General features: G+C 38.1%; 1 protein-coding gene across 1 annotated transcript in view; it reads left to right on the top strand.

The window, feature by feature from the left end:
• PCCA (propionyl-CoA carboxylase subunit alpha) overlaps positions 1-27,148 on the top strand; it is a 358,009-nt gene that overhangs the window by 6,774 nt on the left and 324,087 nt on the right. The window contains exons 2-4 of the mRNA XM_019754213.3: positions 6,509-6,586; positions 16,674-16,721; positions 16,829-16,897. Of these exons, the coding sequence (XP_019609772.1) occupies positions 6,509-6,586; positions 16,674-16,721; positions 16,829-16,897 (195 nt within the window). The remainder of the gene's footprint in view (positions 1-6,508; positions 6,587-16,673; positions 16,722-16,828; positions 16,898-27,148) is intronic.

Genomic DNA, 27,148 nt, shown 5'->3' with positions numbered 1-27,148 from the left:
AAAAGTGGATTAGTGGTTGGGAGTGGGGATGGGACTGCTAACAGCTGAGGGGTTTTGGGGTGATAAAAAAGTGTTCTGGAATCAGATGGTGGTGATAGTTCCACAACTTTGTGAATACGCGTATACTGAAACCACTGAGTTGTATATTTTAAAAGGATGCGTTTTATGGGATGTGAGTTATATCTCAGTTATAAAAAAATGACTCTGAAGGCACTGACCTAAGCCCCTGAATAGTGTGGTGTTTTAGAGATTAGGAAGGCTGAAGCATGAAGATCAAGACACTAGTTACATTAAAAAACTTGGGTTGAGTTTATAACATACAGAGGATGGTTCATCTTGTTTGTCATTTGTGGGGTCATGTAATGGGTGTGGGACAGGGGAAGTCGTCGGAAACCACTTTCTCAGGTTGATAGATGATTCTGGGATTAACTGAAAATGGCAGAGGAGAAAGGAGCTGTGTTCATATTTGATCATCAAATCACCTTCAAATGATTCTCCTTTTTACAGCTGAGGTTAAGTAACTTACCCCAGGTCACACAACAGTTAAGTGGTAGATCCACGATTCAAACTTTGATGTGACTTCAGCACCTTTATTATACCATGTTAACCAACTTAGTAAAAAAGAGAAAAGGGAAATTTATATGTTTTGGGCACAAAAACTAGTTTGAGCTTCATAATAGTAATGGAAAAGAGGAATGCGCTAAGCAATAAAGCTGTTCGTCTCTTATAGTAAAGAGCATTTGTTCATCAGGATAAACAAGCCTTGTCCTAACAATTCAATAAGTACCTTCTTTGTTACTCATTTTACAAAAAAAAAAAAATGCAGTGATATTTCCCATCTCACTGGTTGCTGTTAATCTGGCACTTTATGAAAGTTATAGTTGTGTAAAAACAGTTCTGTGGAGGTGGGGTAGGTCGGTTTCTTCGAAGCAGAGCCTGAAAAGGGATTTTGTGTAGATGGTGGTCAAGAGAAGAGTGAAGCAAGCGGGACACAGTGTGGAGTAAAAGCTAAGCAAGGAAGGGGCCCCAGTTGGAGACTAACTTCAGTCTCATCCCCTGAGGAACTCGGGAGCAGTGGTTCTCGGCAGCAGCATTACTTGGGAACTTGTTAGAAATGCAAGTTTTCCAGCAGCACCCCAGGACTGCAAGTTAGAAACTGGGGGGTGGAGGCCTGCCGTGTGGTTTTTTTTTTTTTTTTTAAAGATTCTATTGGGGAAGGGGAACAGGACAATAGTGTTTACTTCCAGGACTTTTTTTCCAAGTCAAGTTGTTGTCCTTTCAATCTTAGTTGTGGAGGGCGCAGCTCAGCTCCAAGTCTCGTTTTCTAGTTGCAGGGGGCACAGCGCACCATCCCTTGCGGGAGTCGAACCGGCAACCTTGTGGTTGAGAGCCCGTGCTCCAACCAACTGAGCCATCTGGGAGGCAGCTCAGCTCAAGTTGCCGTGTTCCATCTTAGTTGCAGGGGGTGCTGCCCACCATCCCTTGTGGGACTCGAGGAGTTGAACCGCCAACCTCGTGGTTGAGAGCCCACTGGCCCATGTGGGAATCGAACCGGCAGCCTTCGGAGTTAGGAGCACGGAGCTCTAACCGCCTGAGCCACTGGGCCAGCCCTCTTGACTCAGTTTTGAAGATAGTTTCTTATTCAAAGCAGAGTGCATCTTGATAAGGAATTAACCTGTTAACAGAATGGTTTTACTGTTATTCACTTGAATCCACTTGTGGATATGTTGAGAGAAACTGTAGTTTTTTGCAGATCTAGTGTTGAAATTGTTCTTTAAGATAATCGCTACTGGATTTTACCAGTTTTGGCTGTGCACATGAGGTCACGTTTAGAATGTGAAAGTAGGCTCTATCTTAGTTTAGAGAAGGATATTCGTTTCCCTGTTTCCAATGGCTGGAAGCAGGTATCCATTTTGTCTAAAAGCTGTACATTTCACCCTTTTTTTGTTAAAAAAGCGTAGATGACTTTGTATGCTTATTCTAAGATAGCAAAACCATGCTAGCATTTTATACATTCTCATTTAATTCTCATAGCTTCCTACGTCCTAGATAAGTACTGTTGTTACACCCAGGTTATATATGAGGAAATGTCCTGTATATTTAAGAAATGTTTGAGCCAACATTGGAACCCAGGTCAAAATCTGTCTGAGTCTAGAACAGAGCTCTTAATTACTACATTATTACTCTAAAGGTAACTCCCAATGATCTGGTATGATTTTAAGAAAGAAGGGGATTTTTCCTGCATAATTAGATTTAGTTTTTGTGTATAATACTTTACATTTCCTTGGTGCTTTACAGTTTATAAAGGCTCCTTTAATCCTTTTAACAATTCTGTAGGAAAGCAGGGGAGGTGTCATCACCTACATTTTATAGGTGGAAACGGGAGTCCAGAGAAATGATTTGCTCAATGTTGCATAGCTATGGAGCAGTAGAGCAAAGAGTTCACCCAGGTCTTGTGACTCTGAAGGTCATGCTACTTCCCATGTGTTAGCAGGCATTTCCTTTCTAAGTGTGGAAAATATAGGAAATCTTTATTCTTGCAGAAGATAACTAATGCAGTATGTTATTGGGAAGTCATTTTGCACATGCTGACCTTTCTCCTTTTGACTATGATAGGCTAAATAGTTTTTATAAATGGAGTTGATTAAAGTTTTCCCTAGAACTCCCGTTGCTAGGAAGTGTCTTAAAAGAATTTTGGACTGGGCTTGTAGCCAGTTATATGCTTAATGAAGAACAATAAACATAATTCTGTGTATAAGTCCAAATTAGAAGATTTCTGCCAACTTATTCCCTGCAGGGAAAAAAAAAAAATGTTATAGTTCTACAAAACTGTCTGATTTTTGACCTGTATTCTTTTTTTTTTTTTTTTTTTTAAGATTTTATTGGGGAAGGCGAACAGGACTTTATTGGGGAACAGTGTGTACTTCAGGACTTTTTTTTTTTTTTCAAGTCAAGTTGTTGTCCTTTCAATCTTAGTTGTGGAGGGTTCTGTTCAGCTTCAAGTTGTTGTCCTTTCAGTCTTAGTTGTGGAGGGCGCAGCTCAGCTCCAGGTCCAATTGCCGTTTTTCTAGTTGCAGGGGCACAGTCCTCCATCCCTTGCGGGAGTCGAACTGGCAACCTTGTGGTTGAGAGGGCATGCTCCAACCAACTGAGCCATCTGGGAGCTCAGTGGCAGCTCAGCTCAAGGTGCCGTGTTCAATCTTAGTTGCAGGGGGCAGAGCCCACCATCCCTTGCGGGACTCGAGGAATTGAACTGGCAACCTTGTGGTTGAGAGCCCACTGGCCCATGTGGGAATAGAACCGGCAGCCTTCGGAGTTAGGAGCATGGAGCTCTAACTGCCTGAGCCACCAGGCCGGCCATGACCTATATTCTTTATAACTTTGAATTTCCATGAAAGTCCACTAGAAGTAAACAGGAACAAAGAGAATGTTTATGGGCTGACTACAAACTAATCCATACTCACTGTGGGAAAGGCCCAAGCCCTTGTTTCTCCTTAGTACTTGTTCTGCTCTTACAGTTCTGTCTGCTGTACCGTTTTCACTTCTAGTTACCTGGCTGACCAGGGACATCCATGGTTTTTAAAAGTTTGGACCAGGTTATCACCAATTCACATGTGTACAAGCTGTATGCTTTCTTTTTTGATAATGGTGGTAAAATATAGTCCCTAAGATCTTCAGAACCAAGTATTTTTAAATACTAATAAGATTCCAAAAAGGTTTTGATCAGTTAGGTATAGTGCTACGTGGTTTCCTACATTTTGGCCAGGTGTAACTTATAATACAGTTGGTTTAGTTTTAAGAATTGTGTGGCATAGATGTTTTATGTTATTTGTATAATTTCCTGAAAGGAAACATAGTATACATTGAGTCAGCCAACCCAACATTTCTTAGAACTTGGTGGCTTACACATTTCTGAATTGTTCTGGGATTCAGAAATCTCCTGTTGGGCCAAGTGTAACTCAGTCTATTCTTCATGAGCCCATCTAGTAGAATCCTGAGGTTTTTATTCCAAAGGTATCCTAGAACCCTAATGTGTAATTCATATTTATTAGAATCTATGTACAGCTGACCCTTGAACAACACAGGTTTGAACCGCACAGGTCCTCTTATACGTGGAGCTTTTTGCAAGAAATATAGTTGGCCCTTTGTATGGTGGTTTCAAAGCTGAGGATCCAACCAACCGTGCATTGAAAACAGTCTTTTGGCATTCGCACCGCAGATGGAAAACCTCTTAGGTTGGCTGAACACACGGATGCGAGGGCCCAGAGTGGAGTGAAAACTTAAACGCGGATTTTCAACAGTGCAGGGTTGGACATCCCTAACCCCTGCGCTGTTCAAATATCAGCTATCATTAGCTCTATTTCCACCACGTAGCGCTGCGTGTTTGTTATTTTTTTTCCGTTTTTTTTGTTTGTTATTCTCAGAGTAGTTCAGCAGTAAGTGAGATCCGAGCCTCTATCTTCTTGGCCCACACATTGGGTTGGGATTAACTGCATATCCTTCAACAATTATCAAATGCTTGCATATGTTAGATACCCTTTTACTAAGCTTTGTTTTTTTGAATAATAGTGGTTTAGGTTAATAAGGGACCCTAGAGAAAAGTCATCTAAGCTTAAATTTCTTAGAGAGCAGAGGGGGTTAAAAGTGGTTTGCTCCAGTTGTAGAAATAGCAGGCTGAGCTAGGATTAGAATTGAGGTTTCTTGACTTCCTCTCCCAGAGTTCTTTCCCAGGTGGTATGCTGCTTTTGGAAGTGTACCCTTCCCCAGACCTAAATGCCACTGTTTATTCTTTCTCCAAAGCTGATTAGAATACCTAAAATGTCTGTCCCAGATTGTGTTTTGTCTATGGAAGACTCACAGTTGATTTTTTTCCACCAGGAATCAGTTATACTCTTTATTTGTTAGTGATTAAAGACATATGTATGATTTTGCCTTTTGTGAAAGGATGTGTTGACATTCCCGCAACAGACCATTATATACCTTACAGTATTAGAGAAAAAGTGGAAACTATTTTGTGTTCCATTTTATTAAATTGATAGGAAGCTGGTATGCTATATGCTTTCTTGTGTAAATATCGTGGTGCTACCTTGCAGCAGAATAAATGTGAGAAATTTCGAGGTAGCTTTTGCCTCTCATTCCTAGTTTTTCTGTATTGGCTGAGGCTATCAACATAAGACATGCTTTTTAGGGGAAGGAATATTCTTTATCCTAGTAAATTGGATGTAAGAGTAAAGTTGCTAAATTATAGCTATTCCGCTGAAGGCAGTGGAAGACTGAATTTTTATTTGAACACATAGGGAATGGTGAGATCCTCTTAGTAAACTGTTGTTTTTTTCACCCCAAACCATATCTTTGCATAGACATTAGTGTTAATGTGGGAGGTGCCACTATTTTTATCTTAAAATAAAAAACTTCAGAATGATTTTAACAGGCCTATGTTTAAATCTTGTAACCATTACAGCCTAGCCCTGTGACTTGTGAAAAATTAAAATTCTTGAGACTCAGTTTTCTCATTTTAAAAATAACGGTTAATACTCTTGAACTCATAGGGATGCGTGGAGGGATAGGAGAGTAAGTTTTGCTCTTTAAAAGGACAGGACAGAGTAATAGTTTTCTTCCCATTCTCAGTTCATTGTTCACTAGTCTTTTACTTGGTAGTGTAGGCTTGATTCTGTAAAGTGTGTCTTTTGTATCTATTATCTTCACTTTTATATAAAGGTTACATTTTGTAATTTGGGGATTGATATTTTAAAAAATAATTGTATAAATCCTTGAGTTCATTTAAAAATGTTGCTACAAAAACATTGTACTTTTTTAGTTGTTATCCTCTTAGAAAGTTCTGGGAGGTAGTAGTTTTGCCTCCTCTCTCCTTTTTGGGTCTAGCTTTATCAGTGACTATTGGGTAAATTGTTTTCCTAAACCTTGCCTATAATTTTTATTAGTGATTATTCTTAATGTTTTAAGTTCTTAAGATATGCTTTCCCCACAAACATTTATAAACAATGAATTAGAAGTGAACTTGATTACCTGATTTCTATTAGTATTACCTTTTCCCTTTTATCTGCCAAACCGCTTTTGTACCAGAAAAAAATAAGAAGCCATGTTCAAGACATCAGCAAATAAAAATTGATTTATTTTCTGGCCATTTAAAATGGAAGCTCCTTGACAGCTAAGACTTGTTTTATGTTATATAAAGTCCTGTGTGGTTTGTGACATTCATATTCTGCCATGATCAGAAAGAAAGATCTGTCTTCACATTTTATTTCATTCATTGATTTTTATTATATTTTTCTGGCGATTGTTATGATGCCTTTGGTTTCTCTTGCATGCTAAGGGGATGTCTGTGGTTATGATTTACCTTCCATAGTTGTGGCATGTTGCTTAGAACTATATATGTTGATTAATAAAACATCTTAGCTAGAAGCATACTGGAAGCATTACTGTGAAAAAATGTTTCCGAAAACCCGTTCAAATACCTGTAATTTATTTCATTTTTTTCTCTCTGTAGCATGTTTCACACTGTTCAAGACAGCAGTTGATGGTGTCCCGTAATCTCTGTTCAGCGGGATATGATTCTAATGAAAAAGTAAGTATTTTAAAAATCTTTCCACAGCCAAGTTATAGTGGTTTTGCTTTCTTGTCCCCACATTGTGTTCTGTGGACAGGTTAAATTTTATTAATGCTGTGTAATGATTTCTTGCTTTAACATAGGTTTTGTATTATAGGTGCTCAATCTTTGTTCCTTTTTTCATTGTGGGCCACAACCTGAGTCTTTAATTTTGTATTTGTATCTATACCAAAAATTGAATACTTTTACAATGATTCCCTTGTTTTCAGCAGAATAACTAATACAGTGTTCTTAAAGACTGGGGAGTTGAGAGATTTTTGATTAAACTATTGTTTTTTCCATTTACTTAATATTTACAATATTTGCTTGATTGAAGGCAGTTATGTGTATTGTAAATTTTGGGACAAGGGAATTCCAATTAAAATCCTAATATATGATAATGTTTGAGGCTTGTAATAGAGATAAAGGAACTAGAAGTGGTGATTAGAGATAAAACATGATTTGGTGTGACAAAGGCATCAAAGAGGGCAGAAGAAGAATTTTGGTTGAGATGCTTCCAGTTGAATTTTATGAAAGTAGAACTGATATGAATGATTGACAGTGAAATAGCCGAGATGCCTTCTAACTCATCTGTTGAAGTATATGAAGAAGAAAAGGTTTACGTCATTACAGTTAATAGAAATATAATGTGGACACAGTTACAGGGCATATGTATAATTAAAAATTTTCTAATGGCCACATAAATAAAAAGAAACAAATGAAATTAATAATATATTTTAACTCAGTATCTAAAATGTTATTTCAACATATAATCGACATAAAAGCTATCAATGAGAATGAGATACTTTAAATTTTTTTTTTTTTTTTTTTGGCATCAAGTCTTTTAAATCCAGTGTATAATTTACACTTCTGGCACATCTCAATTTGATTAGCCACGTTTGGAGTGTTCAGTGGTCTCGTGTGGCTAGTGGTTAGTTTATTGGACGGCACAGGTCCAGAGGAATTAGCTATGATAAACTCCCTGTTATGAAATCCATAGTTTAATATAAAAGCTTCAGCATAGACAGTAGGCCTTGGGGTACATGTGTGTATGTACATTTCTGCACACATGTGTCCAGTTCCCATTTAGAACTAATCAGCTTTCCTAATTGGGAACACTGTAGAAGTGGTTAGCTAGCATTTATTTAAGAGGCCACGTTCAAGGGTGGGATGGGGAGGGGAAATACTACAGCAGTTCAGACATCTTTTTCCTGTAAACATCAATAGCCTTTCTCATTAGCATAGTAGGTGTTAGAAATGGGCTCTTATTGATGACATTCCTGGTATTCACGATACGTGTTTTGGCTATTATAGAAATTCTCAGCCCCTGAATTAGAGGTCTATAACAACCTAGCTGGCCTTTCATTCTTTACTTTTAAGGCTAGAACCTAAGCTTGATCCCTGTGTGAAATAGTCATGTGTTCTGCCACTGGGTTAGGGATTCTTGTTAACCTGATTCTGACAATATGGTTAGTCAAATCAGAATAGTGATGCATTTGCTTCAGGTGAAGCTTTCATGCAGGCTGTTGGGGCATTACAGAGTGCAGGAAATTGAGACTTCCTTGAGCTTATCCAGCAGATTTTAAGATTGTTATGTCTGTTAGTAAATGTATATGTGTGGCAGAGTTTGGTTTAAGACTTATTTTCGCTACAACCTCATAGGAATAGCCAACTGGCTTATCGCATTGGTGGCCGTTGATAATTACGAAAAAAATAAATAAATGTGTATAACTGTCTTGGTTTAGGACATTTTAAAGAGAGTCTCCTTCCCTTAGAATCCACTAAGCAGGTACATATTTTTTCGTAGATATCTGAAATCAAATCTGCTGCCTGCTATCTTTGCATCTCCTTTGCCCAAGGTATTTGTGGAGAAAATGTAGTGTCCTCAGTCATTTCTGTGATACACACTGACTGGTAGTACAGGTGCATATTCAGACCAATTGGTAGACTTGCCCTTCATTTAGGGTACAGTTAATCGGACCGCTCTATTTCCAGGGATTCTTGCTGTCTTTGTAGCCACTCATTAAATACTGCACTGGTTTGTATATTGTTACTGTCTTAACTCTGGGGGGACCTAATCTTTGCTAATACATATTTGTTATGTTGATTCTCTGAAGTTGCCATTGACTATTTTCTTCACATTTTATCAGTAACTCACATCAAGTCAAAATTAAATCAGGTGAAATTTAATCATTACTAAAAATATTATTTTTTGACTTGAGTTTTAGCAAGTCAACTTGTCTCATGTATGTTCATGGGGAATAGGGAAGATTTAATAGTAATTTGCTTAGAGAAAGACCAGGAAGTTTCAGTAGGCCTTAAGTTGATGTGAGCCAGTATAGTACCACATTTCCCCCCAAATTAGACCTAACCGGAAAATAAGCCCTAGCATGATTTTTCAGGATGACATCCCCTGAACATAAGCCCTAATATGTCTTTTGGAGCAAAACAATATAAGACCTGGTCTTATTTTCAGGGAAACATGGTACTATGGTGGCCCTGCCATAACAAATGTGATCTTAAGTGGTATTAATAATACAGTGTTTAAAACTTGCACCGTTATACTCTCATCACGTCATGTCATGGTATGTTTTGGCATGAATACCTGGGTGTGAACTCCAGCTTTACCACTAGTTAACTCTGTAAGTGACTTAAGCAAGTGATTTGGCCATATCAAGCCTTAGTTTTCTCATTTGTAAAATGGGGATATTATCAGAACTGACCTCATAGGACTATTATGAGAATTAAATAGTGCCCAGAAGGGATTTTTCACAGTACCTGGTATATGGCAATCATGTGCCCTAAAGGTCAGCTGCTCAATATTATCCTTAACAAAACTATTTTGTACATTTGGAAACTGAGGCTCGATATCCATAGATAGTAAGTGTAAGCTAGGTGTAAGCTCAGGCCTGGCTTTCTCCCGAGCTGACAGATTTACCTTCTGTGCTATACCCCTTCTCAAGGGTTTGGTGAGACTCAGTGTCTGGAGTTCTGCTGTTATTCCTCCAAGTACCCAGTGGAATGGGTCAGCTCAGCCCTTCTTGATTTCTGAATGGAGTGAAGTGTCTGTCCTTGGTGGTTTTAGAACCCAGCAATGAAGATCTAAACAGCGAAAGGAAAGAAGAAAAAAAGGATAGAGAATGGATTAAAAGAAAATAACTTTAAGAAAATCCTCAGGAAACTTCCAATGTGTTTCTTATCCTGATGACATCATTAGTACAGCTGTTGCAAAGTTCTTTATTTCTCATGGTACCTAAAATCCCTTCTGTCTTCAGTGACTCAGGTTTCTGATTTAAAGGTGGTCTCTCTCCCCCCTGCCTCCCCAACCATTAGAGTATCTTCAGAGTGCCTTATATGTGGCTCTCCACATACAGGACAAAGTTCCAGTTCCTTAAATGGCATACAAGTCCTTTTATTATCTGGCCCTTTTACTCTAGCTTTATTTGTTACCACTCCCCATATATATTTTGCGCTTGATCTTTATGTAGTTTTTAGTGCTACCCTCTGCTTTCAGCGTTACTGCCTTTACCCGTGCTCATCAGTCTGCCTTCTCTGCATGTAACAGACTCTTAGACACGGTGGTATTATAGCGCTGCACATATTTTGTTGGGATTGTGCCTTATTGTACATTGAATGCACTTGATGTTTACCTATAATTGTTAATGCAGAGGGGGAGTTTTAAAGTTGGTTTAACTTTATTTGTATACCCTTTTATATGCATAGCCTATCTGGAAGAATATCCAGGGAACTGGGAATAGAGGCTGCCTTTGGGGCAAGGGCCTGGCTGTCTCTACAGCATATCCCTTTTTGACCTTTTAATTTCTGAATCATGTATATCTGTTATTTATTTAAAAGAAAATCCTATGTATGGAAGATTAAGTCCTATGATTAGCTTTATTGAGTTCATGTATTACTTGGTACTACATTAATAGTCCTGGATTAGTTAGGGTTCTTTAGAGAAATAGCACCAGTAGGAGATATATATGGAGACTTATTGGCTCACAATTAGGGAGGCCGAGAAGTCCCACAGTCTGCCACATGCAAACTAGAGACCTAGGAAAGCTGGTGGTCTAATTCTAGTCCAGATCCAAAGGCCTCTGAGAATGAGGGGAGCCGATGGGGTACATCCCAGTCCAAGAGCAGGAGAAGACGGATGTTCCAGCTCTACCAGCCAGGCAGAACAAACCTCCCTTCTTCCACTTTTTATTCTGTCAGAATCTCAACAGATTGGCTAATACTTCCCCCACATTGGGGAGGGAAGTCTATTGAGTCCACTGATTCACAGGTTAGTCTTACTGGAAATACCCTCATATGCATACCCAGAAATAATGTTTAATCTGGGCACCCTGTGGCCCAATCAAGTTGACATACAATTAACCATCACAAGTCCTGAATAGAGATGTGTCAGGTGCAAATATTTGTTATGATATTTTTCCCTGATAGATGGGGGTTACACTTCTTGATTCGTAGGACTCTGGCTTGTGGCCCAAAGGGGTGAATAACAATAGCTGTAGCTAACACCTATCAAGTATATACTATGTGTTAGGCACTATTCTAAACGCAGTTCATATTCTCATAATCTTTTGTGGCAGGTGCCATTATTACTCTAATTTTATATACCAGGAACTGAGGGTTAAGAAGAATGACTTGCCCACAGAAGAACACACAGGAACAACATGTGGTAGCGTTGGGATTCCAACCTGGGCAGTTTGGCTTTAGACTGGCTCTTAACCACCATTCTGCCTGTCGGGTAGAAATTAAGATGGAATTCTTACTTAATCCCTATAATGTTATCATAATTTGTTATATTCACTACAACAGTTGTTTAATGTGTAACTTAAAGTGTTTGTGCTGCTTTTAGCAGATGTAGTGTTTAATACTTAATAAGAATTCACACTTTAAAATGCAGTGCAAGAAAGTATAGACTTTTTTTCTTAGTATGCACTTACTGTTTGCAGGGACTTACTCATGACCATTTGGGTGTAGAAAGGTAGATGATTTTGCAATCTCAAGCCTGAGGGGAGATTAAGGTATTTTAATGGCCCATCTGTTCAAGGCTCTGAATGACTCAGGATTATATCAAATTAAGAGTTCTATCAAGTTAGGAGTTTACCTGTTTTTAAGGCAGAGGCTTTGCCTCTGTTGGGTGGAATAAGCCATGTGTCACATAAAGGTTAATCCAAAACTTTGAAGGCCTTTTCCAATTCTGAGAGCTGTGACTCACTGTTGGGTTAAAATATTGCTTTAAGTTATACAAGAATACTTTTAAGAATATATATATAACTTTTTCTTTTCTTTTAAAAATACAAGTAAAACTTTTTTATAGTTTCATTTAACTTGTATTAATTCACTAACTCAGAAATGATTGTATACTAAAATGTATTGCATTCAAATTACTTATTGTTGTGTATGTGTTTCTTTAAAAAGGATTGGCCTATATAGTTTTAGAGAAGGAAGAGAACCTTATTAAATAGTGTCCCATTAGAATGCTATCAGTGTAGCTGTTTTGCATTGGGTTTGCCTCCAGAACAGAGGTGTCATGAAAACCACCTCTAAATCTAAGCCAAAATGGTAAAGGAAAACTCATATCAACACCATTGACAGTGGACACGTAGATTCTGGCAAGTCTACCACTGCTGGTCATCTGATCTACAAATGTAGTGGGATCAACTAAAGAACCATTGAAACATTGGAGAAGGAGGCTGCTGAGATGGGAAAGGGCTCCTTTAAGTCTGCCTGGGTCTTGGATAAACGGAAAGCTGAACGTGAGTGTGGTGTCACCACTGATATCTCCCTGTGGATATTGGAGACCAGCAAGCATTATGTAACCACGATTGATGCCCCAGGACACAGAGACTTTATAAAAAACATGACTGTGCTGTCCTGATTGTTGTTGCTGGTGTTGGTGAATTTGAAGCAGGTGTCTCCAAGAATGGGCAGACCCGTGAGCATGCCCTTCTGGCTTATACGCTGGGTGTGAAACAACTCATTGTTGGTGTTAATGAAATGGATTCCACTGAATCACCTTAAAGCCAGAAGAGATACGAGGACATTGTTAAGTAAGTCACCCTACTTTAAGAAAATTGGCTACAACCCTGACACAGTAGCATTTGTGCCAATTTCTGGTTGGAATGGTGACAGCATACTGGAGCCAAGTGCTAACATGCCTTGGTTCAAAGGATGGCAAATTACCCGTCAAGATGGCAATGCCAGGGGAACCAGGCCACTTGAAGCTCTGGATTGCTTCCTGCCAGCAAATCATCCAACTGACAGTCCCTTGTGTCTAGCCCTCCAGGATGTCTACACAGTTGGTGGTGTTGGTCCTGCCCTGTGGGCCAAGTGGAGACTGGGGTTCTCCCGCCCGGCATGGTGGTCACCTTGGCTCCAATCAACGTTACAACAGAAGTAAAGTCTGTTGAAATGCACCATGAGGCTTTGAGTGAAGCTCTTCCTGGGGCTTCATTGTCAGGAATGTGTCTGTCAAAGATGTTCGTCATGGCAATGCGGCTGGTGGCAGCAAAAATGACCCCCCATTGGAAGCAGCTGGCTTCACGGCTCAGGTGATTCTCCTGAACCATCCAGATCCAAATCAGTGCTGGATATGCACCTGTGCTGACTTGTCACACAGCTCACATTGCTTGCAGATTTGCTGAGCTGAAGGAGATTGATTGTTGTTCTGGGAAAACCTGGAAGATGGCCGAAGATTTTGAAATCTGGTGATGCTGCCATCATTGATATGGTTCATGGCAAGCCCATGAGTGTTGAGAGAGCTTCTCTGATTACCCTCCTCTGGGCCGTTTTGCTGTTTGTCACGTGAGACAGACAGTTGCTGTGGGTGTCTGTCGTGCGGGGCGGCCTGCGGGGTCTCTGCTCCTGCTCCCCACACAAGAACGCAGGATATGGTGAGGCCAAAAAGGAACACCCACGGAGCCATAGGTAGGGGAGTCATACCACTATATTCTCTCTGGCGGCACTATACTCTCACTGGAGGCTGGATCCACACTGTCCGCAAACCGCCATCCACACTTGCCAGCCCAGCCGTCATCTCCTTGCTAGCCCCCATTCTCTCTCTTCTCCTTCTCTTCTCCGTAGCCGCAGCAGTTATATTAGTGGCTAATGGCTCAATGGCTACAGCTGATGGCCATGCAATCACAGTTGGCCATTTACTACCTGAGCCAGCACCTGTCTATGTGAGGCCGAGAGCCTGGAAACTACTCTCCGGGGCTCCGCCCCCACACTCCACCCCTACAGGCTCTCGCCTCACAATCTACGCGACAAGCGTCTTCCGCGAGGGGACCTGTGCGAGGAGCCTGGGGGTGAATGCAATATCCTGGACACAGCCAGGCTCTCTGGGCACAGCCAGGGTTTCTCAGGGCACCACCAGTGCTTCTGGGCACGGCCAGACTTCCTGGACTTCTTAGGGTACCACCTGTCTTCCCGGACACAGCCAGGGTTTCTCAGGGCACCACCAGTACTCCTGGGCACTGCCAGACTTCCTGGACTTCTTAGGGTACCACCTGTCTTCCCGGACACATCCAGGGTTTCTTAGGGCACCACCAGTACTCCTGGGCACTGCCAGACTTCCTGGACTTCTTAGGGTACCACCTGTCTTCCCGGACACAGCCAGGGTTTCTCAGGGCACCACCAGTACTCCTGGGCACAGCCAGACTTCCTGGACTTCTTAGGGTACCACCTGTCTTCCCGGACACAGCCAGGGTTTCTCAGGGCACCACCAGTACTCCTGGGCACAGCCAGACTTCCTGGACTTCTTAGGGTACCACTAGTTTCCCCGGGCACAGCTAGGATTTCTCAGGGCACTGCCACTTTCTCTGGGAACAGCCACACTTCCTGGACACAGCCAGGGCTTTCAGGGCACTGCCACTCTCTGTGGGCACAGCCACACTTCCTGGACACAGCCAGGGCTCTCAGGGCACTGCCACTCTCTCTGGGAACAGTCCGACTTCCTGGGCACAGCCAGGGTACCTTCAGGGCTCAGCCAGACTTCCTGGACTCAGCCAGGGCTCTCAGGGCACTGCCACTCTCTGTGGGCACAGCCACACTTCCTGGACACAGCCAGGGCTCTCAGGGCACTGCCACTCTCTCTGTGCCTCTCAGGGTACCCTGCTGGAACAACAGCGACTCACAATCAAGGTGCTTACATATTCTCAATGGCGGCCAGTCAAGAGACAAAAGCAAATATCCCCCAGTTCCACTAACAACAGTTCCCAAACAAACAGTCAAGCGGTCCATTAAATTAGGGATGGAAGGCAATTCCCCATAGTCCATAGTCATTCACCAGGGCTGTCCTGGGGGTGAGGGACGACCTTGACCTCACCCTCATCTCCCACGGAGGACTCAGCAAGCGTTACCTCCTGGGACTACAATTCCTGCATCCGGGCTGCCTGAGCAGGAACTTCCCCGGCCCACAGGGCTGCAACGACCTTCGCTTTCTCCGGCCTGTGCTGGTTGGGGAACCGTCCATATCTTTCCACCTCTCCACGGGGCTCCATCTCTCCAGCAGCTGCATGGCTTTTCCTGTGCTGGTGGGAGAAACGTCCATGTCCTCCCACCCCTCCACGGGGGTCCAGCTCTCCGGCAGTTGCTCCTCCTGGTCTTCCTCAGACTGGGTGTTCACACGCACAAACTGCTCCACCGTCCTTTGGAGAGCTTTGGCCGGCACCATACCCTGCTCGCTGCGCCATTTGTGGTGCAGGGCGGCCTGTGGGGGTCTCTGCTCCCGCTCCCCATACAAGAACGCAGGATATGGTGAGGCCAAAAAGGAACACCCACGGAGCCATAGGTAGGGGAGTCATACCACTATATTCTCTCTGGCAGCACTATACTCTCACTGGAGGCTGGATCCACACTGTCCGCAAACCGCCATCCACACTTGCCAGCCTAGCCGCCATCTTCTTGCTAGCCCCCATTCTTTCTCTCTTCTCTTCTCCTCTTCGTAGCCACAGCAGTTATATTGTGGCCAATGGCTCACTGGTTACAGCTGACGGCCAACTAGCCACAGCTGATGGCCATGCAATCACAGTTGGCCATTTACTACCTGAGCCAGCACCTGTCTATGTGAGGCCGAGAGCCTGGAAACTACTCTCCGGGGCTCCGCCCCCACAATCCCTATACCTGACCACCCCAGTCATTCAGTGGTGGAAGAATAGCCTTAGAACTGTTTGTCTCAATTGGCCATTTAAGTTTGATAGTAAAAAAAAAGACTGGTTAATGATTACAATGCTTGCTAAAACCTTCAGAAGGAAAGGAGAATGTTTCTTGGACCATTTAGGTTTTTTTCTTTTTCTTTTGTGTCTGTGGCAGTTTTTAAGTTATTCCTTTTTTAAAATCAGTACTTTTTAATGGAAACAACTTGACCAAAAGTCTGTCACAGAATTTCGAGACCCATTAAAACAAAGTTTAATGAGGATAAGAAAAAGAATGCTATCAGTGTATATATGTGGAAATCAAGACCTATAGAGATTGACTTGCTCAAAGTCAAATAGGTCGTTAAGTGACAAAGCTGGGCTTAGAATTTAGGTCTCCAGCATAAGGGAACTACAGAATGGAACTCCTCTTTCTGTTATGTGTCCTCAGCTGCTTCAAAATTTGATAGCTATTCCAGCTTAACATTGTATTTAAATAGCATAACCTGCTTGATCTGGGAATCTTTGGATATAAGCAGAATTTGTAACTGTTTTGAGTTATTGAAAATATCATTTAATGCTATGCCCCAGTCCAACAGAGATAGCATATAAATTATATCAGAGTTTCCTTTGATAAAGAACTCATGACACAATTTCCCTGAATTTAGAAAATAAATCAAGTGGACGTTCTTAGTTCACTTATAAATGATTGAACCTAGTCAATTGATACTTTTGCAGAATAATTATAGGGCCAGATCCTACTAGATGAGTTTAGTAGCAGCCTGGTTATAAATGAACACGTGTAGTTTTTAGTACTACTCTGGGAAGTAATGTTTATTAGGATTATGTCCAATGTTAACTGTGGAAAGAGTTGGTATTTTCTGGTCCCAAAGGGAGAGTAACTATTGTGTTTCTCTTTTCAGACTTTTGATAAAATTCTTGTTGCTAATAGAGGAGAAATTGCATGTAGGGTGAGTAGAATTTTAATCTTATTTTCCATTTTACTCTGAATTTTATTATTAAATCCCTTTAAATATAAATCATTATTAATAGATAACATTATTGTATTTTAAAATAGGTTATTAAAACTTGCAAGAAGATGGGCATTAAGACGGTTGCTATCCACAGTGATGTTGATGCTAGTTCGGTAAGTATATTTTTGCTTTATTTAAATCCTGACCTTATTTTGGGTTAAATAGAAAAAAAGTGAAATGTGTAGGTTTTTTTTTTCCTTTTTTTCCCTTTGGCCTAAAAAGGGCATACACAATTAAAAAACAAAACAAAACAAAACAAAAAAACCAAAAACGACTTAATTACTCAATCTTGTATTTTGCATTAAGCAAAATGGGAGCATTATAATGTCTTCAATGGATGTCTTAACTTTTTTTTGTTTTAAGGCTTTAAAAGCCTAGGATAGAATAAAAAAAATTGCTGGACTGATTGCTGGTCACCAAGTAGATGTAAGCAGAGCATGAGAAAGTTAGATTCAAAGATTAATGAAATGTTTTTATGTAATGCTGCTTTATGAGAGCACATTTCCCGATAGCATAACTCCAGTATCACTAAGATACTGCTGTAATTGTTTAACTGGCCTAAAAGCTTTACTGTGTTCAGCTGAAAGTTTGATAATGAAATGTAGGCTAATGCTAATTAGACAGAAACAAAAAAAGGTATAGCATAAAGCAGTGAATGATAAATAATTTTATTTGGGATTTTTAACACAACAGGCATTTTTTTTTAGCAGTAATGAGCTATGAATGAGTAGAAAAAAATCCCAAGGGAAAAGAATGTAAATCATTGGAACTTTATGGAATGAAATATAAGTAGATGAATTTTCATGTACGTTACTGTTTTTCATTCTACTTTTGCCTATGGAACCTATTGGTAATGTCAGCTTTTATCATAGTAATTTAATATAAAGAATTTTCAATTTTTGTGATTTCTTATTTTATCTAGAAGTATGTTGTTCATTTTGCCTCTTTGTGACTCTTCGTTTTTTAAAAAATGGAAACAATTACAAGCTACTCTAATTTCCCCAAAATAAACGTTAAGTATTTATCTAGTCTATTTGATAGGAGTTTTTAAAAATACTCAGTTTTTACTTAAAAGCAATTAGATAAACTTGTTTTCTATATATTCTCTTTGATATTTTTGAATATTGGTTTCTGGCTTCTTTACTAATAATTTGCTTTAACTGTGATAGTTTCAATAGTTTCTATTCCTCACAAGATATTCATGAAAGAATGAGAACTATTACTTTCATCTCTTTCTTGATTGGCAAACTAAGGCATTTATTAACAGCAAACTCCTCTAGAAAATAGTTTGTCAACATCAAGCTAGTTAATAGATTTAAAATTATTTTTTCTCATTTTGTGTTTATTTTTAGTGTATTAGCTCAGGAGACATTTTCATTCGTGGATAAGTTAAGAGAAAAATGAATTATTGACACTGACTGTTTTTATTTTTAAGTCTCACAGTAACCTTTCACTTATTTTTTTGCTACATCAAAATATAGTTAATTTTTTACTCTGTGTTCTCATGGAGGTGACTGTTGGCATGGATAGTCCACAATTATTTATTTTATTTTTTTTCTATATATTTATATTTCAGTGTCAGTGTTATAGAATAATCTACTTCTGTTAAGTTTTTGCTCCAAATAGCACAACTAACTTTTCCCATTCTTACGTTTCTAGCTTTGTACTCTGATCTAGAGATAGACTGTCAATTTCCAGGTTTTGAAAAAACTAGTTTCAAAAGAGTTTGTGTAAGTTTTAAGTCTTGGTCATTCATAGCTTCTTAAAGCACAGGTGGTGGTTTAATATTTTAAAGACTTTTAGCTACTTTATATAGTGAGTATACCAGAGATTATAATACATATTTTAGAATAAGATTTGTCAGGCCCCACAATGGAAGCAATGAATGCCCTGTCAAAACTTCCTTTTAATACAACCTACTTTAAGTTAGTTTCTGGAAAGATACTATAAGTAAAAGCAGGATGATGATGGTTAGAATGTTCCAAGTTTAATTTAAGCCTCAGGCATAGCGCCAAATCTGCTGTTTGGTTTCTGGTTCAGTCTCAAGAAAGCTAAAAAGGTGAATTCCTCTAACAGCATATTTTGCTTCCTTAACATGTGATCACAAAGGTTACCATCATATCTAATCAGCTTTACAATATTGATTATAGGAACAAGTCATGCTATTCAGATGTATTGCTAATGTTTCAATGTTTATTTTCAGGAGGTGAGCAACTTGGAGTCAAAAAACTTGTATGCTTTATATGTTAATTTCACAAATTGAAATGTAAATATTGTTGCAGTAAAAAACAACGGCAACACTTGATTTTAAATGCTATTTATGTTTTATGTTAAAAACAGCTAATTTTTAAACCATTAAGTAGGGGAAAAGACTAACAGTTACTACAACTATTAAGTGATAAGTCACAAAGAAGGAAAGCTAAGTAACTTACAAATAATTAATGTTTAATGGAAAAGAAGTTGTTTTATAGAGAACCCCAACATATAAAACAACTTTTAGGAAACCACGTTGGCAGTAGTAGTTGGCTGATGATTGTGGTTTACTTCCATTGTTTCCCTTCTCCCATCATGTTCTTCAAAATTGTCTTCATTATTCTTGTGTCTTTGCTTTTCCATGTGAATTTTAGGATGAGCTTGTCAGATTACAGACACCCCTCCCCACCAATTTTTAGCTACTATGAACATGGCTTCTATAAACACTCTTGTGAGATTCTTTTTGTGAACATGTGTGTGCTCTCATTTCTCCTGAGTATAAATACCTGGGTGTAATTGTTGGGTAAGTAAGGGGTGAGCAACCTTTTTATATTTGGATAATAAATATATTATCTGTCCAGATAGTAAATATATTTTAGACTTCGCAGGCCACATACTGTCTCCTTTGCATATTCTTTGTGTGTGATGTTTTTTTTATAACCCTTTAAAAATGTAAAAACTATTGTTAGTTTTAGGGCTGTACAAAACAGTCCTTACATTGGATTTGGCTGATGCATGGGTGGTACTTTTTTTGACCCCTGGCATAAATGCATGTTCAACTTTATAAGAAACTGTCAAACAGTTGTCTAACATGGTTGTGTCATATTATACTCCCACCAGTAATGTATGAGAGTTCAGGTTCCTCCACTTCCTTGCCCACACTTGCTGATATCACTACTTTTGATTTTTGCTGTTCTAGTGGCTTTATATGTTATCTCATTGTGGTTTTAATTTAGATTCCCTGATTTTATGTTAAATTTGTTAAATTTAGATTCCCTGATGAATATTGATTTTGAGTACTTTTTCGTATTATTGACCAATCATATATATTAAGTGTTTGTTCAAACATAATGAAAACTTGAGAAGTACAGTGAATACCTATATACCCTTCACCTGTGTTCACCAATTATTAACATTTTGACACATTATCATATATTTCTATCCACTTATGTGTGTGTATAAATATAATGTGTATATTTTTTTTTTTTTTACTGAAGAATTTGCTAAATAACTTATTGTTTGTAACTTATGTGATAAGTAAATTATAGACATTGTGGCTTTTCACCCCCAAATACTTCAGTATTCATTTCCCAGGAGTAAGGAAATTTTCTTACATATCTATAATACCTTATCATACTTAAGAAAATTACCAGTTATTCTATAATATAATCTAACATGCAAACCATATTCAACTTTCCCCAGTTGTCTCCAAATGTCTTTTGTAGTATTTTTCTTTCGTCTGCAGTTCAATCAAGGTTCATGAATTACATGTGGTTATTATGCCTCTTTAGTCTCTTAATCTAAAATAGTCCTTCTAGAGGCAGCTGGTTGGCTAAGTTGGTTGGAGCGTGGTGCTCTTGACAAGTTTGCCGTTCAATCTCCACATGGGTCACTGTGAGCTGCGCTCTCCACAACTAGATTGGGATGACTGCTTGACTTGGAGCTGATGGGTCCTGGAAAAACACACTTAAGTAAAAGTTGAGAAAAAAAATAGTCCTTCTACCTTCCCTCCTTTTTTTGATTTTTCATGATGATGTTTTGATGTCAAGCCATGTGGCTTGTAGATATTTTGGATTTGTGTGATTATTTCCTCATAAGTAAATTCAGGTTAAATAAATATTAAGTGATATTATATCATATCAAGAGGTTCACAATGTTGGATCGTTCTGTTGGTTATAAGTTTGAGTGCTTCGTTCACATAGCAGGTCTCCATCATAATGATCCATTTTCCTTTCTTTTTAAATTAGTTTTTTGGAGTGACTCTTTGAATCCATGTGAATATTTTGTCCCCCAACAACCTTGCATCTAATACTTTTGCATCCAGTCATGAACATTGCCTGACATATGATTACTTTACTGCATTTGTTCTCTTTGTTGTCTGTTGAGAAATCTGTCAGTCTACTGCTCCTTTTTAAATCTGCCTGGGTTTTTTTGTACTTTTTCTTATGTATTTGAGTCCTTTTTTCATGTCTTTTACTCATTTTTCGTAGACTTATTTTAAAAGTTCAATGATATTTCAAGTTTCTAGGTGTCTGTTTTATTTCTGACTCTCCCTCACAATGGATTGTTTGCTGGTGTGTATAAATTTTGGCTTGTCACCTCATTTTTGGTGTCTTTATTGTTGAATTCCAGCATGGTTTGAGTTGTAGATATGGCCCTATAGGTGGGTGTTATGTTTGTTTCTACCAGGATTAAAATTAGTCCATTAATCTGGGACTAATTTTAATATTAATTTCTTGGCATGAAGGTTGCTGAATTATGAGATATTGGAAAAAGCAAAATGGAACTACAAATACTCATGCATTCACGGAGGCACACATGCATGCATTCTTCCTTCTGTTGAATAAGCTCATGGTTTCTAATTTCCAGAGGAAATTTTTTTCCTTTACTTTGAACCACAGTTGATACTGGTAATGATAAGTATTTGCCCTCTCCCTACTTAGTTGATTAATTCCCTCCTTCCTATTTCACTGAGGATGTAGTCTTTGAGTAACCTGGCCTTATGTACGGAGTTTTCATTCTAATATCCAACTCACGGATGCCTTGTTTTTCTGAGGGTTGAAACTCACTTCTCTAGATTATTGAGCTCGTCATGTCCACTCACCAAGATGAGCAGCAGTATTGGCGCTAGTGGATACTATCTGGCTTTTTGCTTTCTCTTTGTTTTTGATCTCCAAGGATTGCTTGTAGGCTTTTTGTAAGCCAAGCTGTTCATTGAAAGGATGTTTGTTATATTTAATCTAGGATTTTAGGTGCTTCTAGGGATGGTTTGCAGGTTAGCTAGTTGTCTTATTGTGGATTGTCTTAAAATAGTATGACACTCTATTCTCTGTTGAGGAAGTTCTCTTTCTTTCTTTGAGAAGTAAAGACTGATCTAGAGCAGTCTGAAAGTCAGACTTTACCCAGGAAAACAGCTCACATATACTGATGAGAATAATGCAGCTGCATCCGGGCAGGAGACCAGAGTCAACAAGCCTTGTAAAGTACTCCAGTGGGAAATGGTCAGGTCAGGAGAAACAAAATGGGAGTTAAGCCTCTTATCAAGCCATGAATTGTCTTTTATGAGTCATTCTCTAGACCTGTTATTCTTTAGAAAGGTTTGTAGAGAATGGCTTATGAAAGTAAGCTGGTCCTAGTGGAAGACTGTATCCTACTGGGATTTTAAAAGGAAATTGTGTTGTATCTGTAGATCAATTTGGGAAGAATTATCTCACCATTTTTAAGCCTTCCTATGCATGAACATAGATATTTCATTTGATGTCATTCCACTTGTTTAGGCCATGTTTTCTTTTAATAATGTTTTATAGTTTTCAGAGTATAAACTTTATACTTGTATTGTTATATTTGTTCCTAAGTATATTAGTATTCTTTCTGATGCTACTAGAATTGTAATTATTTTCTTAATTTCAACTTTTATTGTTAATTGCAAGTATATAGAAATACAGTTGGTTTTAGTATAGTAATTTTGTGTCCTGCAACCTTGATGAATTTGTTATTAGTTCTAATAGTTTTTAAAAATAGATTCTTTAGAATTCCCTCTAGAAGTTCATGTCATGTACCAATAGAGATAGTTTTTCTTTTCTATTGGGATGCTTTTTATTTCATATTCTTGCCTAATTTCCCTGGTTTTAACTTCCAGAATGATATTGAATGGAAGTGGTGAGAGCAGACATCCTGTCTTCTCCTCATCTTAGGGGGAAATCACTCAGTATTTCACAATTAAGTTTGATTTAGGCTCTGGGATTTTCATAAATTCTCATTATCAGGTTGAGAAAGTACTCTGCTATTCCTAGTTTGTTGAAATTTTTTTTTCTTTTTTTTTGGTCATGAATGAATCTTGGCATTTTTCAAATGTTTTTTCTGTGTCTACTGAGATGATAATGTGGTTTTTGTCCTTTATTGATATGGTATATTACATTAATTTATTTTTGGATGTTAAACCAGCCTTGCATTCCTGGGATAAATCACACTTGATCATGGTGATTGTCCTTTGTTTATGTTGCTGGATTCAGTTTGCTAGTGTTTTGTTGAGAATTTTTCATACATGTTTATAAGAGATGTTGATATATAGTTTTCTTGTTATGTCTTTGTGGTATCAGCGTGATGCAGGTTTTATGAAAAGTTGGAAAGTGTTCTCTTTTATTGTTTTTGAAGAGTTTATGAACTATTAATTATTCCTTAATTGTGTAGTAGAATTCACCAATGAAACCATCTTGGTTTGGGCTTTTCTCTGTGGGTAGTTTTTTTTTAAAATTACTAATTCAGTTTCTTTAATTATTAATAAGTTTATTCAGACTTTCTATTTTCTTTTGAATCAGTTTCTATAGTTTGTGTCTTTCCAGGAATTTGTCCATTTCATCTAAGTTTTCTAGTTTATTTTGGTACATGAATATTCATAGTATTTCCATATTTTTATTTCTATGAGGTCGGTAGTAATGTCTCTTTCATTCCTGATTTTAGACATTTGAGTCTTCTCTTTTTTTCTCGGTTACTTTAGCTAAAGGTTTTCAATTTTATTGATCTTTTCAAAGGACCAACTTTTGGTCTCATTTGTTTTCTCTCTTTTTAATTCTCTACTTCATTTACATTTACTCTAGTCTTTGTTATTTCCTTCATTCTATTTGCTCTGGGTTTAGTTTGCTCTTTTAAAAAATAGTTTCCTAAGGTAGAAGATTATGTTGTTGATTTGAAGTCTTTTTTAATATAGGTGTTTAGCTATACATTTTCTTCTAAGTATTGTTTTAGCTGCAATCTATATGTTATGGGATGTTGTAACTTCATGTTCATTTCTAAAAGTATTTTCTGGCCTCCCTTGTGATTTCTTCTTTGACCCATTTATTATTTAGGAGTGTGTTGTTTAACTCCACATATTTATGAGTTTCTGTTGCTTATTTCTTTTTATTTTTTATTTTTTTTATTTTTTGTTTTTTATTTAGTTTTAGGTGCACAAGACAGAGCAAAACTTAGACGTTTATCATTTACATCCCTCACACTGTGTGAACCCCCCCTCCCCCATCCACCATCCCCCCGTACGTTCCCAAAACCTCTCACCTTCCCCTTATTCCCACCCCCCCGCCCCTCTAGCAACCCTGTTTTTCCTCCATGTTTCCAAAACTGTCTCTGATTAGTTCATTCACTTATTATTTTCTTTAGATTCCGCATATAAGTGAGATCATATGGTATTTGTCTTTCTCTTTCCGACTTGTTTCACTTAACATAATGTTCTCTAGGTCCATCCATGTTGTTGCAAATGGTAAGATTTCTTTCTTCTTTATGGCTGCATAATACTCCATTCTGTTGCTTATTTCTAATTTTCTTGTTTTGGTTGAAGAACATGCTTTTTATTGTTTCTATCCTTTTAAATTTCTTGATGTTTGTTTTGTGGCCTGTTTTTATGTTTTATCATTTATTGTGGAGAATGTTCCATTTGAACTTAAGAAGAAAATATATTCTGCTCTTGTTGGAGTGTTCTATAGATGTCTTCTAGGATTGTTTGACTCAGGGATAGTCAAGTCTTCTATTTCCTTGTTGATCTTTTGGCTGTCTTATTCATTATTGAAAGTGGGGTTTAACATGCTTTTAATCGTTTAAAAAATTTTGTTTTGCTCAATTTACAAAATTGGTGACAAGTACTTGTGTACAGGACCATAACTCTGTGCATAAGAGAGCCTGAATAAGGTAAGATATTATTAACTGAGGGACTCCGTTATTATATAAGAAATGGAATAGAGTATTCAGACTTAGAGATTCTCACAAATTTTTTTTTTGCAATTTTCTAGGAGCAACAACTTTTGACACTATTTAAATTGATCTAGACTTAGAGAAAGAAAAATAGATTTCCATTAAAAAAAAAATGAAGCCAGCATCATAACTCAGGAATCAAAATCTGGCAAAGATAGTAAGCAAAAAAAAAAAAAAAGAATAAAGAAAGAAAAAAATTTTTTTTATATATATTGATAGAAGAATCCTAAGTAATAGGAAATTGGATAAATTAATTTATTTAAATCATATGCTGCAGCCATGCAGAGTATATTTATGACATTTCAATATGGTTCAATATTTGACTATTAATTTAATTGAATATGCTAATAGGTTGGTGGAGAAAAACTGTGATCATCTTGCTAGAAGCCTAAATGTTATTTAAAATTCACTGTCTTCTCCTTGTAAAATCCTTAGTGAAACAGGATTAGATGAATATTGCCTTCCAATAATAAAAAAGTTATACCTCATAGGAAGCATTCTCATGAAAGTCAGGATGAAGAATGATAAATTTACTATCTCTACTACTACTTAACAGCACTCTAGAAGTGCTAGGTAATGTAGGTAGGCAATGAGTTATAAAATGGTGGACAAGAAAGGCAGAAATAAAAATGTAATCGTATTGAATTTCTAGTTACACAATCAACTGAATAACTCTTTAAAAACAATAAAAATCTCTCTGGTAGTTAAAAAATAAATATAAACATATAGTATACACACACGGTGCAAAAAAGTGTATACACATTTTAAGAAAGCAAAATCCATTAAAATTACGCTGATGGTAACCGCTTTGAGCACCTCGTGTACTCTTGTAATTGCAGAAATCAAACACGATTTGTATTCATCTTTTGTTATTGGTATATATTGAGTATTACAATTTTAATACAGTGTTTTTTCCTTAAAATGTGTATACTGTTTTTGGTACCGTGTGTGTGTTTATCAACAAGGTAGAAAAATATAACGTAAAAATATAACTTCATAGAATCAACGGAGAAGATAAAACACTTTTTTTTAAATTTGCCATTTTAACTTTTTTTTTGTTTTTTAAAGATTTTATTGGGGAAGGGGAACAGGACTTTATTGGGGAAGAGTGTGTACTTCCAGAACTTTTTTCCAAGTCAAGTTGTTGTCCTTTCAGTCTTAGTTGTGGAGGGCGCAGCTCAGCTCCAGGTCCAGTTGCCGTTGCTAGTTGCAGGGGGCACAGCCCACCATCCCTTGTGGGAGTCGAACCGGCAACCTTGTGGTTGAGAGGACACGCTCCAACCAACTGAGCCATCTGGGAGCTCAGCGGCAGCTCAGCTCAAGGTGCCGTGTTCAATTTTAGTTGTAAGGGGCGCTGCCCACCATCCCTTGCGGGACTCGAGGAATTGAACTGGCAACGTTGTGGTTGAGAGCCCGCTGGCCCATGTGGGAATCGAACTGGCAGCCTTCGCAGTTAGGAGCACGGAGCTCTAACCGCCTGAGCCACTGGACCGGCACCGATAAAACACTTTATGCTATGAATTTGAAATGAAATTTGTAGGGCTTTATACGAGGACTTCTTGATTTGTATAGGAAAATTGAATATTGTAAATGCTAGTTATTTCTAAGTTAATCTACATGTTTTTATTATATCCTAATAAATATAATGTACTTTTAGACAGGGGAATTGACAAAGGAGTAAATATGCAAGAATAGCCTAAAAAATTCTGAGGAAAATTGAAGAGAGGACTATCGTAACAGATATTAAAATATAATACCTTATAAAGTAGAAATAATTAGGACCACTCCATAAAATGTTGGAGCAAGAAGAGTCATGTCTGTGGCATAAATTCATTAGATTTTAGACAGAGAGTTGATGTGGAGAATTTCTTAATTTGTTGAGGAGGGCCTTATTAATACTGAATTAGCTGGCAGGACAGGTGGATTCTAGGGTATATGCCACTAATTTATTGTGAATTTAGGTAGTCTCAGAAAAGTTAAGATATATAAGGAATGAGAAATGTTTGATGGTTTTAGTGACTGGGACTTTCTAAATGGGAAGGTGGATCCTACTTCATTAGTTTGAATAGTGAGAGCAAAGAATTTGAGAACTTAGAGATTGCTGTACTCCTCAGAATGCCTGTTAGCTAACTTTATTTATTGATACCTTT

This window comes from Rhinolophus sinicus, chromosome 16 (genome assembly GCF_057876585.1).
Source record: "Rhinolophus sinicus isolate RSI-liver-muscle chromosome 16, RSI-T2T, whole genome shotgun sequence".
Taxonomy (NCBI): domain Eukaryota; kingdom Metazoa; phylum Chordata; class Mammalia; order Chiroptera; family Rhinolophidae; genus Rhinolophus; species Rhinolophus sinicus.
The sequence above is the reverse complement of the archived record's forward strand: the minus strand, read 5'-3'. Positions and strand labels throughout refer to the sequence as shown.